Here is a 17,315-nt window from a genome sequence, read left to right as displayed (position 1 = left end):
CCAACAATGTACCTCCATTGTAGTATAAGTTCAATATCAAGTTCACGATCAAGATCTTCAATCTCTTTGTTGCCACTAATTGTCACCTGAGTGGGGTCCGATTTGAGTAGTGAAGCATAGAGAGAAATATATCTCTTCCGCAAGCTTGCATATCTTAAAACTTGCTCCCATGACATTTTTCCACTGACAGAAGCACAATATCCGTAGTCAATGAATAATAAATAAAGATCAACTATCACCAAAGATCCCACAAAGCTCTAATATTAATTTTTTTTAGATGTCTGTACAACATTCTGAAAAGTTGAAACTGCAACCATAAGAGGGTGTTGGTTTGATGAGAATTTGAGAACATAACAAACCAAACACCCTCTAAATTTGTACTTATAAAGGTTTAATAAAGATTAAGGTTGAGAAATAGATGGAAGAAAGCTAAGTGAATGTTTTAGAACAGCATCTTCTAACATCCCTTGAAAAACTGCCCCTTAAAGTATCTTCTGTTGTTGGAGTTTTATTAGTGAGCTTTATTAGACTTCTTTTGATTAAGTTTAGAGATGAAAGCTAATAAAACAAGCAACAATGATGTTATTTGCTCATATTCTCTGTATGGAGTTGTTTAAACAGAGTTGCGGCTATTAGGAAATATGTATGATGGTCCAATGCAAAAGAACAGGGTTCATGTTACTCTGTTCTGTACATGAAAAAGAAGAGTGTTTGTAGACTCCGCATGTAACAAACCAAAAATAGTGCATGTTATTGCACTCAATAAACATAAAACAAAAAATTATAAAGAGGGATAAAATATATATATAAAAAGTTGTTGTGACACTGAAATTTCCTAAATAAGAGATTTGGTAGTGAAAAAACAACGAAGAGAATAAAGGAGCATCATGCTTTGACTGCAGCACAACATAAAGGGCAACCCATTGCATGAGGACCCATCTAGTGGGATCTGGGGAGGGTAGATATACACAGCTTCACCATTGCAAGTGGAGAGGCTGTTTCTCCGATTTGAACCCTTGACCTCCGTGTCACAAGACAGCAACCTTACCACTGTGTCAAGGCTTGCCCTATCGTAAAGGGCAACCCATTGCATGAGAACCCATCTAGTGGGATCTGGGGAGGGTAGATATACACAGCTTCACCATGCTTTGACTGCAGCCCTATCGTATCATGAAACCGCCAAACATATACAGAAAGAAAGAATAGTAACTTCAAAAAAAAATTAAAAATTAAAAAAGTATGATATGGATCAGTGAGTGATGTTTTGCCTCCTTTCAACTGTTGTTAATCTTTAGAATTTGGACTTATGACATAAATCAACCCCACAAAACTGGCCTGTATGGTAACTCAGTTAGGATTGTCCAATCTTTATAAGCACTACTTAGGTTTTATCTCTATTCAATGTGAGATCTTAACCCCCTACCATGGGCTGCACAATACAATGCTTCACTTAACCTTTCTGGTAAGCCCCTTCATACATAGCCCTTTTCGAGACATAGACAACCAACTCTGTTAGGCTGCAATTAAGGCAGGTTAAGGATGACCACAATTAAGGCAATTTCTCCAACAGTTAATCACGTGTGGAAATGTGATAGATTGTGACAAATCAAAATTATTGTATCTTATATATTTCCTTATTTGGGATTATTAGGTTTATTATCTTAGTCAATCTGAATATTTTAATTTTTTTTTCAAGAGGAATATTTTAAAGTTTTAATTCCTTATTTTAGTGACTCTGTTTCTAATTTCTGATTCTATGGGATTTGACAGGTCAATCCTTGCTGTGGCCAGCACTTCTTTATTGTACTGTTCTTCCTCAATATATCAGAGTCACCATTATACTCTGTTTTTCTACATCATCCTCGGCTTTATACAACTCATTTTGCTTCAAGCGGTGATTGATCTCTGGGTTGCCACTATTGGTCATATTAATATCTAGGCTTCTCATGGACTGAGCTTTGCTAATTCCTCGCTCTCCAGGGCACTTACCTGGGGCATTTCCGTTGTGAAGTAAAAGCACTTTTTAAGATATAACATGAGCACAACTCACAGAAGAGGCAGAAAAATAACATGTAAGAGGCACTTGTACTATCCATCATCATTCATCCCATCTTGGCATTTAAGGCACACTTTTTAACTCCTTTAACTACACTCACCTAAATATAAAGCCTACTAGTTGAGAGTTTCAATTTTAAAGATAATCATACAAATAATTTGATGAAAAAGCATATGTGCAGATGAAGCATGGATACTCTATTATGGCAGATTTGGGAAACAGATACGTAGATATCAATTCTAACTTACTAACATGTTTCCAAGATAATTCAGTCAAACACTAGTCACTAGTCTTATTTTAATTGTAAGTTTGGCTGTTAAATTGGGGTTACTTATCAAAGTGACACTCCCAATCTACAGTAATTAGTATTCACAAAATTTAGCTTGGCAAAAGACTGTGAACAGAATCAGAATGTGTTCAAGTACCTTGCCTTCTTTATCTGGTCAGATACAGCTTTGTACGCATACTTCCACCAAGACCTGGAATCAGCTTTTACTGGCACCAGTGGACGATAATGAGCATACTTTAGACGTTGATTAAATGCAGCAAAGTTGTCTGCTAATTTCATGATATCACCATATCCATCCTACAAAGAAAAAATGCAAAAACTATCCCTAAAATTAATCACAAACTCTGGAAAAAAAAGAAAAACAAAAATAAAGAAACATCAAATGAACCTTAGATATGCTAATTGTAACATCATCCAAATTCACCATAGCCTTCTGTAAAGGTTGTTTGCTATCAGCAACTTCAGTTGGCAGCAGCTTGGAGTACTTTGCTTTCCCAGTCACCGGTTGCAGAAGGTACGAGTGCTTTCTTAACAAATTATCAGCTGGCTTCCCATCTTTGGTGCCAAATTTAAATATCTGAATTTTTTACAAGAAAATTACGAAGAGAAACTAAAAGAAAAAGAGGTTAAGTAATAAATTCATGATGAAAACAAAAGAAAATTGCATGCCACCTCCAAAGGAGCCAAGTGAATAATTTGTCAGAGAGGCAAAATATCTCTAGTGGGAAAAGACCATTGTTGTTGTTGTAGTAATTTTAACAGGGAAAGGAAAGAAATCTATCACCATTCAACACCTCCCACCCCCCATCTTTTACAGGATCGGGATAAAAGAACACTCTGACACCTAGCCAATAAGTACAATCCACAAGCAAAAGCAAACTCCCATCAAACCGCCTAGACAATGCACAGAAACACACTAATTTCCCCTACCATTCAAGAGAACCAATTTGAAACAGCCCCTCTCCTCCCGCACAGCAAGACTATCAACATTGACCACAAACATAGTATCATGATAACCAAACTAACTAGGATACCAAACACATTCACATCCACTCCTTAAATACATGACATATATTAAAACAGAAAAGGACTTCAAAGAAGTTGAGGAAAGAAATAACGGATCTACGTAAATCCATAGCCCTCCTTATCCACTCCAGTATCCACCATACATACCTGAAACCACTCTGAAGGAAGCAAATCTTCCCATGCTTTGTTAACATGCCATGGTATAATATCTGAATCTAAATAAACTGCAAGTCGATCAAGTTCAACAGACTGCAAAGCAATGGGGAAAAAAGACATTAACAACAAAAGAACACTGGCAAGTAGCAATAGAATAGTTAGACGGAATGAAAGGCATTAATCATTACAGACTACGCAGTAGCATTATTTTCATTCAGCAATTTATGGACTTAACTATTGTTCCAAGCAATTATGTTTCATTGGTAAGTAAAAAGATTCATTGAAAGAAAACAAAACAAGGAAATAATAGAGTTGCAGAATATGATAGACAAAATAAGCTCCTCACTCTCAAGCAAATAAAATTTCCAAGATACAAAATTTAAGATAACCTTCCTTTGTTTCAATGCAAGATATACTTTAAACCTTTATCAAATTAACAAGCATCTGAATCAGTACAAAAGGATTTCATTGCTACAACCAATATCAATTGACACTAAGTCACATTGGAACCTTTTGAATGCGATCTAGTGCGCCTCCAGTAATAAAAGTCTCCTTCCCAGAATCATCGACTGTCACAGCCAAGAGTTTGTCCAACATAACTCCAGCTGCAAATGGGTGCCCTGGATTGCTACAAGACAGAATATCAGGCTATAGAAGGATATAGAAAGTTGAGTGAGATCAAATTTACATTCATAAAACATTCCCAAAATTCTCCTTTACCTCTCACCATCCTCATATCTGATGTGAATATTAGAAATTGAAAGCTTCAAATTTCCAATGATGGTGCTGATGAGGGATCCCAACCATGATTTATTCTTAAGATTAAAGAAAAAGATACATGAGCCCATATAAGGTATTCTTGATCATACAGAAACATGCATGCATATGTTTACATAAGGATCCAAAGAGGAATATGGAAAGCATCACCCTAAACATATGCATCCAATGCATAGGTACAAGAAAATTATATACGAAATGGCTTTATTCCAGAATCCATGAATAAACTTTACACATATTTCCCAATTCACTACTAATAGGAAATGAAATGCAACTTTGAAAAGATAACTTTAAAAATATCATCACCATTTAGTTATAAGGCAAATTTGTTGGTAACTTTCATGAGAAATATCTTGTTTGGGGTTTAGGGTGAGGCCAGGGATTTGTCCTTCAACTTTGGAACAGTTTGTGATTGTTAACATTTAAAATTTAAAGGCTTTGACAAGAAGGAGGCAAAAGTTTTGTGGCAGTGATGCAGTTTTGGCAGTCCTTTGATGAAACATAACAGTATATGTATTATATTCAGTGTGTACAGTATGTACTGTGCAAGTTTTGGGTGTGTTCATGATGTGTGAACTCAGCTGCTGACCTGTCATCATGCAACTAAGTTGAGTTAGTTAGGAGTTAGGATAGTTGTACCCTGTATTAGAAAGCTAGAGCTAGTAAGTTATCAAACTGACAACTGAGTATGATCAAATGCACAGTGTAAGCTTTTCACATTTTCCTAATAAAACATTCATTTTTCTGAAAGTTCTCTCCTACTCTTTCTCTTCATCATTTTTGTTGGAAAGCCTCCTTAAATGAAGTTCCCCAAGCCCGCCTTAGTTGCAGCCTCTTTGGTGGCTGCCTTATTTGCAACCTCAAGTGGTGTTTAGTCCCACATAACTAGAGATATCAAATATGGCTTAAATAGAGCTCATGAAGTTTGGGAAGTCCTCACCTTACAAGTCTATTTTGTGGGATTAAATTAGAAGCCCTAAGCCCAAATTATATGATGATATCAGAGTCTATCCTAGATTAATTGTTGGGCCACTTGCATTATCACACTCTAAACCGGTACCCTGGGCAAGAGGCCAAGTGTTGGAAAGTCATCTTAATTGCAGTGACCCCTACCCAGCCTTAATTACAGCCTCTTTGGAGGCTACCTTAATTGTAGCCTCAAGTGTGGTGTTTAGTCCCACATCAACTAGAGATTTGGCTTAAATAGAGCCTATAAAGCCTAGGCAGTCCTCATCTTACAATCCGGTTTTGTGTAGTTGAACCTGGAGGGAGCAAAATGCTCTCTGTTTATGGGTTATTCTATTCAGTACTCTGCCATTAAATATTAAGGAGTTACCATTTCAAATAAGTCCAGAAATTGAGCAGTTCTGCAGAACCTTGGGTGCATGGATGGTGCTTGACACAATACAAAGTGAAAATCCACTATTTATTTAACAAAAAATTACTAAAAGCCAAGCTCATACCATTTCTGACTTTAACTGTTGTGACTTCTCCCACAGTTTCAATTCCATCTCCTGTTGCCAAAAGGGAGGGAAAGTATGCTTCATCAAATAAAACGTCTTCAAGCCAAATTGAACTAAACTTCATCTAATTCTTACTTGAGTTCTTACCTGTATTAGGCTTTTCTTAGCTTCTTGGACAGCATCCTCACTGCATCCCTCAACTTGAGTTGCAGGTTCAGCTAGTAAGAAAATGCGATCCAAATATACTAAGACTGGATCTTGACCAAGCCTACTCCATGGAACCTTAAAAGAAATACAAACATCAAATGTGACCATCACTCGTGCAGAAAGGAATATGTGACTCTCTTACAGCATTGGCAATTATGAATATGATATGCTCATAAAACAATAAAACAAAGAAGATCAACAGGAAAAATCGTTCCATGCCATGGCCATGCTGCTGAAATAGCCCCCACAGTGCCTCACTCATTTAACATGTCATTATCCTCAAAATGAAAAATCAACTATGAAAAACAAAAACCAGAAATTAGAAAAATGAGAAATAAAATAGTTGGTTTAACCACAAGTTAATCACAAAAATGGGAGAATAAAGCTAGCAAAATACAAATAACACAGCAAAAATAATTGAAATATAATACTTTTAAGGTGCTGCTTTACTGTGTAAATTAAATCTATCTCAACTTTTCATTTCTTCATCGAACATTACAAGGCTCAAGCTTCATGTTTCTTCATCTAAGCTCTTGCTCTTTTAATGCCATTTCTTTCCACCTCATTCTCCTGTTTTCCTTTATGTTCATCCTAGGCCGAAGAGGTTTGCAGTAGAAAGAAAGAGGAGTCAATCTTGATCATTCAATCTTACATAAATGATCAAGAATCAAGATTAGATTGAAGTAAAATCAATCTTGGCTATCCATGGAAGATTGAATAATCAAAATCATTTCCTCTCACCCAATGCATGCATGCATATATACGTACTTTAATTACATGCAGCAATATATATAACTAGATATTATCTTGTTTTTTGATACGAGTACATTAGCAAGTTATAACTAGATATTTTAAAATACACCAATGGTGTAACGCACTCATACTAAAAAACAAGTCTGTGAGTATGTGTGCACGCATGTGTACATTAGCAAATGCTTGTGGGGTTTGCTAACACGCACACACTTGTTTTTTAGTATGAGTACGTTAGCAACCTATAACTAGAGATTATCTTAAACTATATCTTAAACTGCAGAGTGTTGTCGGTACCCTTCTCTTATTTGGGTATCTCTATTAGGACAAACCCACGGTGTAGTGAGACATGGGATTCAGTAGTCAAAAAATGTGAGAGAAAACTATCAAAGTGGAAACAAAAATATCTTTCTTTTGGGGGAAGGGTGACTCTAATAAAGTCAGTCCTGAACTCAATACCTATCTTCTTTTTCTCCTTTTTCAGGGTGCCAAAGAAAGTGATGGACAAGCTGGTGGGGCTACAGAGGCAGTTATTGTAGAGCGGAAACTCAGACCAAAAGAAGATTGCTTGGGTGAATTGGGGTAAGTTTGTCTGCCAAAGGAGAAAGGGGGCTTGGGTATAAGGGATTTGGGGAAGTTTAACTTGGCTTTACTCGGGAAATGGCGCTGGAATTTGTTCAATCATCATGGGGAGCTGTGGGCACAAGTTTTGGAATCAAAGTTTGGGGGGTGGAGGAATTTAGATGCGACAAGAAGGTCCATCAGAGAATCTCTTTGGTGGCGAGATCTTGGCTATGCTTGTAATCTGTCCGAGAAAGGGAGCTGGCTTAAAAATGGGACAAAATGGAAAGTAGGATGTGGATCAAAGGTCTTGTTCTGGGAAGATGGATGGATGGAGGATGGGGTCTCGCTTAAGGAGAAGTATCCAAGACTGTACCAGATCTCTCAACAACAAAACCGACACATCCAGCAAATGGGGACAATAACAGATACAGGTTGGGAATGGAAGCTTCAGTGGAAGAGGTTCTTCTTGGAGGCTGAAATAGACACGGCTGCAAAATTTATGAAACACTTACATCGTCTGACGATACATGTGCAGCAACAGGACATGTGTAGATGGGAGGGAGATTCGAGCGATAAGTATACAATGGGGAGTGCTTACGAATTACTCAATAGGAATTTTCCGTTGGAGAGTCTGGATGAAATGTTTAAAGCACTATGGGAGATAAAAGTCCCAAGTAAAGCAACAATTTTCGCTTGGATATTGATCAGAGAAAGATTGCCTACAAAGAGTAACTTAAGAAGGAGGAATGTGGAAACTAATGACGTCACCTGCGCATTTTGCAGAAGTCATGATGAGGACAAGGCTCACTTATTCTTCACTTGAACTAACATCTTTCCGCTATGGTGGGAATCGCAATCATGGGTAAATGTAGTGGGTGCTTTCTCGGAAAATTCGAAACAACACTCCTACTACAATATCAGCGGACTTCAGAGGTGGCAGACCTGGTGGATTGCTTTGACATGGTGTATTTGGCAGCATAGGAATAGGATGGTCTTCCAAAATGAAAGTTTCAACAACCATAAAGTGATGGAGGACACTATTTTATTGTTGGACCTAGCTTAAAAATCTAGAGAAAGGATTTGATATCCCGTTTCACTCCTGGTCCAGTAACATTAGGGATAGTTTTTTGTGTTGAGGGGGGATAGTTTATATAATACAAGTTAGGCTGGTTGGGTACCTAGCGGTTAACCAGATCTTTGGTTTCCTAATTCAAGTTGGTTAGCATGTATTAGGTCACCACAATTCTGCACCTTACAAATGCTAGGATGTATATACAATAGTACTGCTTGTACTATTTTTAATGTTCTATATAATATATATATATATATATATATATATACTTTTGCTGATAAAAAAAAACTATATCAATGGTATAGCTAGCTAATGTACTCATACTAAAAAACAAGTGTGTGTACATTAGAAAATCCCTATATATATAACCACACTCAACATCTTATATTTCTAAATTTCTGAGTAACAACAGTTGATCCCCCCACCAACCTGAAGTTTCACTGATCCAAGAAAACCTGCCTTAACCTTCACAGGAAGTTTTAAAGCATTTAGAGCCTCAGGCTTCAACTGCATATTCTTTAGCTCTACATCACCTGTTTCATATTTCAGTTCAGGCAACAAAAAAAGATAAGAGATATATTATGAAAAGTTAATTCGAGGTAGATAAAAAGCAAAAGCACACAAATGTACATACATAAACTCAGTAAGGATATATTTGGGAGTTGGATTAAACTCAGTAAGGATATATTTGGGAGTTGGATTTTGGAGGAAAAGGGAAGACAAGACAAATTTTTAATTTCCAAAAAATATCCTCTAATTTGATTTTTTTTTAATGGAAGAAATAATGTGATAAATTAGCATAAATTGGATGTCCTAATATTTTGTCTATTTTTGTAAGGCTTAATTATCAACTTGATCCCCAACTTATTTTAAAAGATTCAATTTAGTCCTCAAATTCAATTTGGTCCTCAAGTTTTTTAAAATGCACCAATTTTGTCCTTTCCATCCAATTAAACTGACACCGTTAGGATTGCGAATTCCAAGGGTTTTTGTTTACGAACATTGGTGGTTTTTAACCGCCACTATATTCAATATTATTTTTAATAAAAGAAGCATAGAAGGAGATGACAAGGAGATCCAGAAAACATAAAATGGGGGGAGGAGACAAACTCATCGACGACAGACGATGGAGGAGGGCAGCAGTGGAGCATCGGAATGTGATTGAGCTTGGGAGAGTGTGAGGAAGAAGGTCAATAGGAAAGGGAGTGTCACACTCACGAACATCATCTTTGACCCCTGCCGCATCATCTATGTCTCTACCGGCGTCGGCCACGAGGTCGTTGCTCTCCACCACCTCGGCCTCCACGACATTGTTCAACCAGCTTTGCCAGAGCCTGGGGCTCTTCTGCTTGGAGGACTTAATCATCTTGGCAACATGGGAGGATTTCAAAAACAGTGTTTCGCTTCTCTTCGGATTCTCAGAGCATGATCTCCTTGTACTACAGCAACTCCTCCATGTGCTTGATGTGACATCATTTGGATACGGCATCGGATCTGAACTGCGGGAAGAGCTGAGAGTATAAGATGTACTCGATCTGCGAGATGCAGCCTTTGGCTTCTTCAATTGATGCGATGAGGATGCTGAGGCTTGTCGCGAGCTTTGTGTCACCACCAGCAAGGAGGGGAAACCCTAGCTTTTGGGACATTCTCTTTGTTGTTGTTACTGCTTATTCTTCTTCATCCATTGTAGATCGGTGATGAGATGGAATGGGAGGGGGAGGAGGTCAGGCTAGGTGGCGTCATCGTGTGTCACTAGCAAGCGGATATGTATATGAGCAAAATATAGTGACGGTTAAAAACCGTCACTATTCGTAAACAAAAACTACTAGAATTTGCAATCTTAACAGCGTCACTATAATTGGACTAAAAGGACCAAAGTGGTGCATTTTAAAAAACTTGATAGCTAAATTAAATCTTTTAAAAACTTAGAGACGAAATTGAATCTTTTAAAATAATTTGGGGACCAAATTGATGATTAAGCCTTCTTGTAAATATGATATAATTCTCATCATTTAAAAATAAGAAAATTGTCCTGTCTTTCCTTCCCATCCGAAACCATGAAGTCTACCCCAAATCCTTCAATAATGATGACTAACTACGATATATATCTGTATGCATAGATGGACCTCGCCAAAAAATGCACATTGACCTCGTAATAACACCCCACTAAATCAAGACAGCTAGAACAAATTATGCATTGAATTCTCCATCACATTTTCAGAAAGAGGAAATAAAAGAAAAACGTAAAAACATCCAATATAGCCAAATGCTAACTGTTGATAGCAGAATCATCATCTAATACCTTTCCCCTCTCATTCAAAACTACATTGATTGGAACTAGGCAAAAATTTCACAATCACCAAAAACTAACAGTTTCAAACACAATTTGCTACTCGAATCACTCGCGCACCCTTGCCACGGTTCCTCTGGCAAACTCAACAGATTGAACACTCGGAAATTTAATTCTACAAATATAAACGCCCGAAATTAATAACCACATATAGTGCAACAATGCAGAAATATCACAAACACCAAAAACAACAGTTCCAAACACAATTAGGTAGTCGAATCACTCGCGCGCAATCGCTACGGTTGCCTGCTCTAGCACATTCAAGAGATTGAGCACTTAAATTTCAATTCGACAAATATAAACGCCGGAAATAAATATCAACCACTGCAGTTGATACACGAACTCGTAGCCTCACTCTAACTTCAACTCAGCAATCAAGTGAAAAATAAGAAACAGTTCAGCATTTCAACGTTTCAGAGAGTGATTAAGAAAGCGAGGAAGAATAAATAAGAAGAGTAGGAGTTAGGATTTTGAGAACCTTTCCAGACACTGATTTTGAGAGCTTCTTTGCTGAGCCCTCTCACATAGTTGCCAAGGTACCTCTGCAAGAGGTACGCCACCTGATCCTCCAGCATCTTGAGGCGGAGTGATCATATACGCCGCACGACGACGACGATCGCGGCGATTAAGAAAGACGAAAACGACGACGACGGCGATAAGAAGAAAAATAAAAAAGAGGATACAAAAACTTCTCAAGGAATGAGTGATTCGGAACTTGAAGGTCACGTTGTTGTCGCTTTGGCCCCAAAAATATATAAATAAAGATAAAATAAAATTAAAATAAAATTAAAATAAAAAAAATGTTATTACTATCCTTGCTCTGTAAGGTTCTCCAACAGTAGTAGATTCATATCTTGCATAAGTATACGATAAACTAATAATATTATACGATTATTGTTCAAACATGAGAGTTGACCACGTACAAAACTGATCACGTGTCCACCAACGTGGCTGTTTAGGAGGGTAGTATTGTAGACATAGGAAACCGTGAAAAATTATCGATTTTATTAAAGAGGTGTTATCAATATATTCCCAACATAATTAATAATTAAAAATACTAAAGTTTAACAGAAATTATATTTTTAAATTTTATTTCTTATTCAATACTACTGTACAAGTTTTTTTCCTAATTCTTTACTAATCTTTAACTAATTTTAATTAATAATGAAATAGTAGTAGTAATAAACTTAAGAGAGTATGTTAAAAGCTTTTTTATCATTTTATTAATCTACACATTTACCAATATCTGAATGCGGTTGCCGTTGGGTGAGACACGCTTGCCCTTCAAGTATGCAATTAAATGACTTCGTGGCCTGATCTGCCATTGCTGACAGCGCAAGTCAGCCAGTACCTTGCAACGTGGATAATGAAAAATTATATATTTCTTTTGTTCTAGAGACTCAATATCTAATTCAATAAAATTAAGAAAATTAATTAATTTTATTTATAATAATAAATTTATTTAAAATTAATAAAAAAAATTATATTTTTCATTATTTTTTTTCTCTTTTAATAATTTTTCAATACATTACTCATTATGTCTTTCATTACAAGACTCTTTTAATTAATTTATGTTTTTTAATAAAAATAATTAATTATATTAAATATATTAATTATTTATATTATTATTTTAAAATTATTTTTTTATCTTTTTGTTCACTTAATTATTTTTATTAATATTTGAAAAGAGATTAAGTAAACAGGAAAAAATAATTAATATATTTAAAAAAAAAATATTATAAAAAGAAACAAATAAATTTCTAAAAATAGTAACGAAATAAGTAGTTAAGTATGCATATTTATTTTGAAAAATATGAAACTCATATGTCAGCCTTAATTGGAACAACAACCATATAATCCAAGTGAAATTATTTAAATTGCATATTATATTGCCCTTTGTTTATAATTGTATTTTGCAGTTCAATTATAACAAATTATATAGTACCATCTTATTTCATCCAGGTTTTTATATTAAATTAGAATCGAGTGATCTTTTGAAGGTAGTTAAATTTTTTAGAGTATTTTTTAATACGATAAGTTTATTAAAGTAATTCTACATTTTTTTATAGTTTTCATAATATTTATATGACTTTAAAAAAATGTAAATTGATGGAATATATCTCGTTTTAAATTAAATACTTTAAATTTATATGTTTATATTTAATCCAACATAAAAAAAAATGCTAGTAAAACATTTGAAATAATTGTTAGTATTAAAATAAAAGTGTCACCAATATATGCTATATGATTACTAATGGATGTCTAAAAATGGTATAGAAAACAGGTTTGTTTGTTCTAATAAACAGTACTTGGATCCTCAATATTAAGATGAGTCTTTTACGGTTTTACTTTTCTTAAACATTTTTATCTAACTAAAAAGATTGTTTGAATTTGAGCTCTGAAAACTCTATGCATGTAATATTCAAATGCTAGCAGAAAAAACATTCATAAACAGCATGCCCTCAACTTAAACCAAATTCTATAATATTATTTCTTTATTTCTTTGTATCTTAAATTTTGACTTTAAGATATATGTTATAAGAGGGAGATGAATAAATATGAATTAAATAATTATACTTAATAGTGGGATGAATTTAAAGTTTATAACAAAACTTAAATATGTTTTTAGTCTTTTAAATATAAGTCACTTTTTTAGTTTTCCATATTTAAAGTTATTTTTTTATCCTGAAATTCATAAAATGTTTTTTTAGTCATTATGTAAAGTGAGTCAAAAAATAAATAAAAGATTCATAATTTCTGTCATTTTTTCACTATCAAATTTTGATTTTCTATTTTATATTTTAAAGTATAATTTTTTGGCAATTTTAGACTACCAGAGTCAAGTCAATAAAAAATCAAAGTAATTTTTAAAGTAATTAATGGGTTTTAATTTTTTTTAATGACTTGATTATGATACTTTTTAACTTTCACAACCCGTTGTTTTAAATATAAAATAAAAAGTTAAATTTTGATTATCAACAATGACAAAAATTGTGAATCTCAGTATTCTATATTTGACTTAAATTGTGTAAAAGGACTAAAAATTATTTTTTATTGACTTGATTCTAGCCATTTAAAACAACAAAAAAATGTACTTTAAAATAAAATAAAAAATCAAATTTTGACAATCAAAATTGTTACAAATCATAAATTTCTTATTTTATATTTAACTCATATTATAGAGAAGGATTAAAAAAGAATATTTTATGAATTTTAAAGACTAAAAAAATAACTTTAAATTTAAAAGACAAAAAATATGACCTACATTTGAGACACTAAAAATATATTTGAGCCCTAATCATAAACTTTAAATTCATTTCACTGTTAAGAAATTTAGGTTGTGTGTTATAAAATGAAATAAATATTATTTTAAATTAGATCTTATAAATAAGAACGAAAAACGAAGGGAATAGTATTTATTCATCACATAATCTATTATTTATCTATTCGAATCAAAGAAAAAAAAAAGATTTATATTACATGTTTTTTGCCTGCAAGAAAAGAGAATATCAAATGAGTTTGAGGTAGATTATAATAAACCTGATATTGTGATTGAACAAATACAAAAGTTGAGTTTGTAGAAGCCTCAACCTAGTGTTGGATACGGCCTTGGGTAATTGATGATGGACTTGGGCAAGAACAACAGCTAATTCCACAAGGTGTGTTGCTAGTTACACCTAGCATTTTATTAAAATACTAAAACTGTTCTTATGCTTTTTTCGCATTTGTGATGGGTGTGTGTGAGGGTGATCTGTAAATCATACGGATCACATTGATCTGTAAAGTTGATACGAATCAACTTGATCCATAAGTCTTTTATGGAACAATACGGATCAACTTGATCCATAGAAGTCTTACGGATCAAGTTGATCCGTAAAAAGCTTACGGATCAAGTTGATCCTTAAAACTTTTGCGATTAAATTTAAATGACTTACGGATTAAAAATATTTTCGTCATTTCACCTTAAGTGCTGAGTGCACTAACAATAATGCTAGGTGCACCTAGTAACACCCTTCCACAAGGTGCCAAGGCCATCGCAAGTCTTGAGCCATTACCCAAGTGTATTTATTCTCACAAACCACTAAAGCTTGGCCGTTGTTATAACTTGGTAGTCATGATGCACCCTGTTAAGAAATGCTTGTAGTCGCTGAAAATATCAAGAATCTCCATAAAATTGAGTCTATATGCTGTATATACTTTAAATGATTGTTTATGTAAACAAAATATATGTCAAGCTGTTGATTATTTTTTAAATATGTTGTTTATTTATGTTTTTATAAGTTTAGAATGTACTATGTTTATTATTATATGTAAATCTAAGCAAGTTTACCCTTAGATTTGCATATTTAAAACTCAAATTAGACACTAACTGATAAAGCAATTACATTCCCAATATTCAAACTAGCAACTGATCTATATGTTTGGTGTTCCTAGACAAGTGTCTTTGTTAATAATAGCACTCTCATTTCATTTTTTAAATCCGGCTTAACAGCCTCTAAATTCGTTACTTTGATACTAGTATTTGTTAATTAATGATCTCAGTATTAGTGAGGCTTCACTGATCTCGCCCGCATAAAACAAAGATTCAATTATAGACATGGTTACAGCACAGTTTTTATTTCTTGAATCAAGGACATTAGTTAACAAATAAAAAACGAAACAGTGATAGAAGGTTTTTCTTAATTGTCTATTTCTTCTCTATAATATCAATGGCATATACTAGTTCGTTTCACACCTCAAAATTCCACGTGACTCTCCCAATTTCTTAGTGGCATAGTGTTTCACGTCCTGCAGGCCACAGCCACGGCATATAAAAGTCCGTCCATGTACATTTTTTCTGCCTTCTTGGATTTTCATATTTAAGTCAAATGCCACATAAAAGGCTAAAAATATACAAATGGAATCAGGGAAAGAAATATCAACTAAATTGGTACTATTCAGTTTCTTCGTTAAAACTTTGAAACTATTAGACACCACACCATCATATAAAATAGTACTAGTAAGTAACTAAGAGACATTGATATATATGTTTTTTTTTATAAAAAATAAACCCGAAAAAGAGCCAATTGGGAGAGAGGATCCCACACGCAACGAACTTCTCTACACGTATTACCATATACAGCTTCATGAACAAAAATCCTTTTTTTTAGGGGGGGATCTCTTCTCTCTTGACCCTTCTTCGAGGAAAAGAAAGTAACTTGGATTGGAACTTGGCTTCTACTTTCCTTTGTTCATCTGTTTTCCTCCTTTTTTTTCTTCCTTTCTTTTTTGAGAAGGCTGTAGCGGTTAAACTGTTTTTTTCGTTCTTCTTTCCTCTTAATAGCTAATCACCATACAAGTTTCAACTAAGCAGCAGCAACCGTCCCTGCACGAAATGAGTAATCTTGGGTCTTGTTTGGGGAGACAGAATTTCTTTGCTCTTTTTTTCTCAAAGCCTTCATCGAAGAAGAAAGGTTATTATTCTTCTCCTTGGCTTCGTCTCTCTCCATTTGCTCTTGTCTACACTCTTCGCTGCAAAAAGGCGTGTCCCCTCTGCAATTAAATTGACACCCCCAATCAGAACAAAATACATAGAGATCTAACAAAATTCACATTAAATCTTGATACTCAATTCTGAGGCATGAAATAATTTCTAAGCAATGCGGAGAGGGGGAAAATAAATCTTTAGATTTAAGAATCATAATCAAGACTGGTAAAAGATGAAACAAATCAAGTATTTGTATTAAGGAAACTAATCAAGTAATTGAGAGGTGTAAGAAGATGGAATTAGGGCCTGCAACTAACTTGTACATGAAGATGTCACTATTATCCCCGAGACGCTTCTTGCAAAGAGAACAAGCTTGAAGAAAGTGGGGTTGGTGATCTTCGAATCTTGCATCATAAAATCTCCCAGATCTCGGCGAGAAAATCGAATGGCTCCTAACACCTCGGTTGTAGAAAGTGCCATAACCCAAAGTCCTAGACACGAAACCATGATGGAAGTGGTGGTTGTGCCCAGAATACCCAGGCTCCATGGAAGAAGCGAAACCATGGTCCTCTTCGGAGAAAGAATGTCTCTTGATAGAACCACCGGCCATGCTCTTTATTAGAAACGAAAATGAAAAATGAACGTTCTTTTGTTGGGTTTTTGGTTTGTGGAGGGAACGAACCAAGGAAGGAACAAAACACAATACAGAGTGATCAAATGATTTGGGAAAGGAGAAGAGAAGGGACGGGTTTTATAAAGTGGTAGGTGAAGGTTTTTTGTTTTCTTCGTTGAATGCGGAAACGAGAGAGAGAGGGGGGGGCTATAATAATAAACAAACAAACAGCGGCAGGTTACAAGTTACACATTTACGAACACGAACCCGTCCCGGTGAATCCATTGGTTCGAAATACCTGCATCTAAAAAGAAAAATACTTTCATTTAATTAAAGAATGGAATTATTGGAGGGGTACCCAAAATTACAGAAATGCCATGGAATGTGCGAGAAGGCCTAAGGGAGGAATTAGAGATGAGTAACGATCCATTCACCATCTTGTATTTTAAACACTCAATTAACTCCTTTTATTTTTGTATATATTTGGTAGAATGGAAAAAAAATATAAAGTGAAAAAGAAAAAAA

At 34.6% G+C, this 17,315-nt stretch overlaps 2 protein-coding genes across 2 annotated transcripts in view; both read right to left on the bottom strand.

Annotated features, from left to right (window-relative positions):
* Positions 1 to 11,509, bottom strand: part of LOC100780088 (uncharacterized) — a 54,982-nt gene extending 43,473 nt beyond the window's left edge. The window contains 10 exon segments of the mRNA XM_006590526.4: positions 13 to 183; positions 2,482 to 2,642; positions 2,734 to 2,922; positions 3,519 to 3,620; positions 4,038 to 4,155; positions 4,248 to 4,342; positions 5,768 to 5,818; positions 5,915 to 6,049; positions 8,790 to 8,893; positions 11,189 to 11,509. Coding sequence (XP_006590589.3) covers positions 13 to 183; positions 2,482 to 2,642; positions 2,734 to 2,922; positions 3,519 to 3,620; positions 4,038 to 4,155; positions 4,248 to 4,342; positions 5,768 to 5,818; positions 5,915 to 6,049; positions 8,790 to 8,893; positions 11,189 to 11,285 — 1,223 coding nt within the window. The 5' untranslated portion in view covers positions 11,286 to 11,509.
* A 4,499-nt stretch (positions 11,510 to 16,008) lies between these two features.
* Positions 16,009 to 16,975, bottom strand: LOC100527873 (uncharacterized). The gene is made up of 2 exons (NM_001248042.2): positions 16,495 to 16,975; positions 16,009 to 16,242 (listed from the first exon to the last, which is right to left on the bottom strand). The coding sequence occupies exons 1-2, from the start codon at positions 16,785 to 16,787 to the stop codon at positions 16,056 to 16,058; spliced, it is 480 nt and encodes a 159-aa protein (NP_001234971.1). The 5' UTR covers positions 16,788 to 16,975; the 3' UTR covers positions 16,009 to 16,055.
* Between the last annotated feature and the right edge of the window lie 340 nt (positions 16,976 to 17,315).

The sequence above is a fragment of the Glycine max genome, chromosome 11 (assembly GCF_000004515.6).
Source record: "Glycine max cultivar Williams 82 chromosome 11, Glycine_max_v4.0, whole genome shotgun sequence".
NCBI lineage: Eukaryota > Viridiplantae > Streptophyta > Magnoliopsida > Fabales > Fabaceae > Glycine > Glycine max.
This window is presented reverse-complemented; position numbering and strand designations above follow the sequence as displayed.